General features: G+C 54.9%; 1 protein-coding gene across 1 annotated transcript; it reads right to left on the reverse strand.

Annotated features, from left to right (window-relative positions):
- Positions 1-266: 266 nt before the first annotated feature.
- Positions 267-917, reverse strand: LOC135375548 (uncharacterized). The gene has a single exon (XM_064608228.1). It carries the CDS (start codon positions 915-917, stop codon positions 267-269), a length of 651 nt encoding a protein of 216 aa, XP_064464298.1.
- Positions 918-1,783: the final 866 nt, after the last annotated feature.

Here is a 1,783-nt window from a genome sequence, read left to right on the forward strand (position 1 = left end):
TCCATACGATTCAAGCTCTTTGCCCGAGAAACATTCCTCCAGTACACTGTACTTTTCAGCCTTCTCCCGATTACGATCGGCGAGAGTCTGAGGGTAGAGTCCCAGGCAATGGCAACGTCAATGATACGGACCAGGTCTTTCTCTACCATCAGAATGTCTGGCCTAAGGCGTTGCCCTTTGGCCTGGTACACCTTTTCCGTAGTTATAGCGGCATCCGGGTTCCTCTTATCGATCAAGCGAACGGCGTTCGATGTAGTTGTGTCTCTCTACCCTTGACAAGTGTACACTTGGGCTACACTTGGGCAGATCTGCAGAATATGCTTGGCCGTTTCCTCTTCCTTTCCACACCTATGGCACAGACAGGCCGTTGGGTCTTGTGAGTGCTTGTTGCTAAGCACTCGGGTGGGATAGAGGTTAGATCGTAGTCGCAGGCCGCGGATGCGATCACCATCCGAGAGATATTTAGCTCCAGTACGGAGCCACCCGTTGCCGAGTGTATCCCGTCGGTGGGCGAACAGACCCGAAGTCTTGTATTGTCCGAGCACCCTCTCTGTGCGGTCTGCTTTGGCTTGCACAACTGCGGAGTTGAGACTGTTGGCGGCAGTGATGCCGTGAGGAACCCCTAGCTGCTCATAGAGCTTGGAGTGGTGTTCTACCAGGCCCTCGCTATAGACAGCATCCACGAAGGGATGAGCGAGGCGGAGCATGCGCGCCATGGCTTTCAATTGGTCGGTGTAGGCAACCTCCTCTAGGTCCGGCACCGCTAGGCCACCCTCACGAGCAGGCAGATGGAGCATTGCTGACGGGAAGCCTTGGGGGAGTTTCATGATCTCCTTGATCCGTACTCGGTACTTTTTACTTGCCTTAGATGCGTACTGTCTCACTGACAGGATGTTAGACAGTGAGTACAACACCATTGGAATCACCACTGTGTTTATGCAATGAACCTTTTACAAGGGTTTCAAAGCCGCCTTCCGAAAGAGGCCGAACACGTGGTCGGCTCTCGTCTCATCGATAGAGGGAGACTTGTTGACAGGGAGATTCAGTCCAAGGTACTTAACCGGGGTCCCTTTCGGGAGCGGTCGCACCTTCTCTCCTGCAACGTTCACGGCTGGAATGTCGTACATAAACCACTTATCCGAGCCGCTATATCTCCACCCGAAGTACTGCGACTTCTTTGGGTTAAGCTTTAGATGGACGCTGCCCAAATAGCTCTCTGTCGCTCGAATGAGACTTCGGAGGCCCTCGAAACTGTCTGAGAAGAGGAGAAGGTCATCCGAAAGGCCGCTGCGCCTGCACATTGCCCATTCAGGTAGAAACCCGTTTGAGCTCTGTTAAGGCTCTCTAGCAGCGAGTCCATTACGCAGTTGAACAGGAATGGTGACAGGGGATCATCCTGTTTGATTCCTTGTCGTACGTGCACCCTTTTCCCGTCCGTTTTCCTATTGACGGAGAAGGTATTGTAGCAGTCAGTGTACATATCCTCGAGCCCCGGCGTCGGGAACTTGGCGCCCCCATCGCCCGGCAGCAGCCGCAGTAGCCCCCTCCTGCACTCACGGTTGGGTCGCCGCAGGAGGGAGACCCCCACGTATAGCTGTGCGTGGCTTCCCGTGTCTGGGGAAAGGGGGATCCTGGCGGTTGAGTGGACCCGGAGGTTGTTTAGGACCCTTCGGGGCCCCTCCGGGAAAGCAACACACCGCTTTGGCCCCTGCTTCCCATAGTCGGGTGGTCCTGGAAGACCCGGCCAGGATTATTCAGCTAGTCGCCATCTCCCTTTTCATTA

Source organism: Ornithodoros turicata, unplaced genomic scaffold (assembly GCF_037126465.1).
Source record: "Ornithodoros turicata isolate Travis unplaced genomic scaffold, ASM3712646v1 ctg00000887.1, whole genome shotgun sequence".
In the NCBI taxonomy this organism is placed as follows: domain Eukaryota; kingdom Metazoa; phylum Arthropoda; class Arachnida; order Ixodida; family Argasidae; genus Ornithodoros; species Ornithodoros turicata.

Excerpts from the sequence above, each read along its gene's own strand:
- LOC135375548 (XM_064608228.1), bottom strand. The coding sequence starts at position 917 with ATGGTGTTGTACTCACTGTCTAACATCCTGTCAGTGAGACAGTACGCA.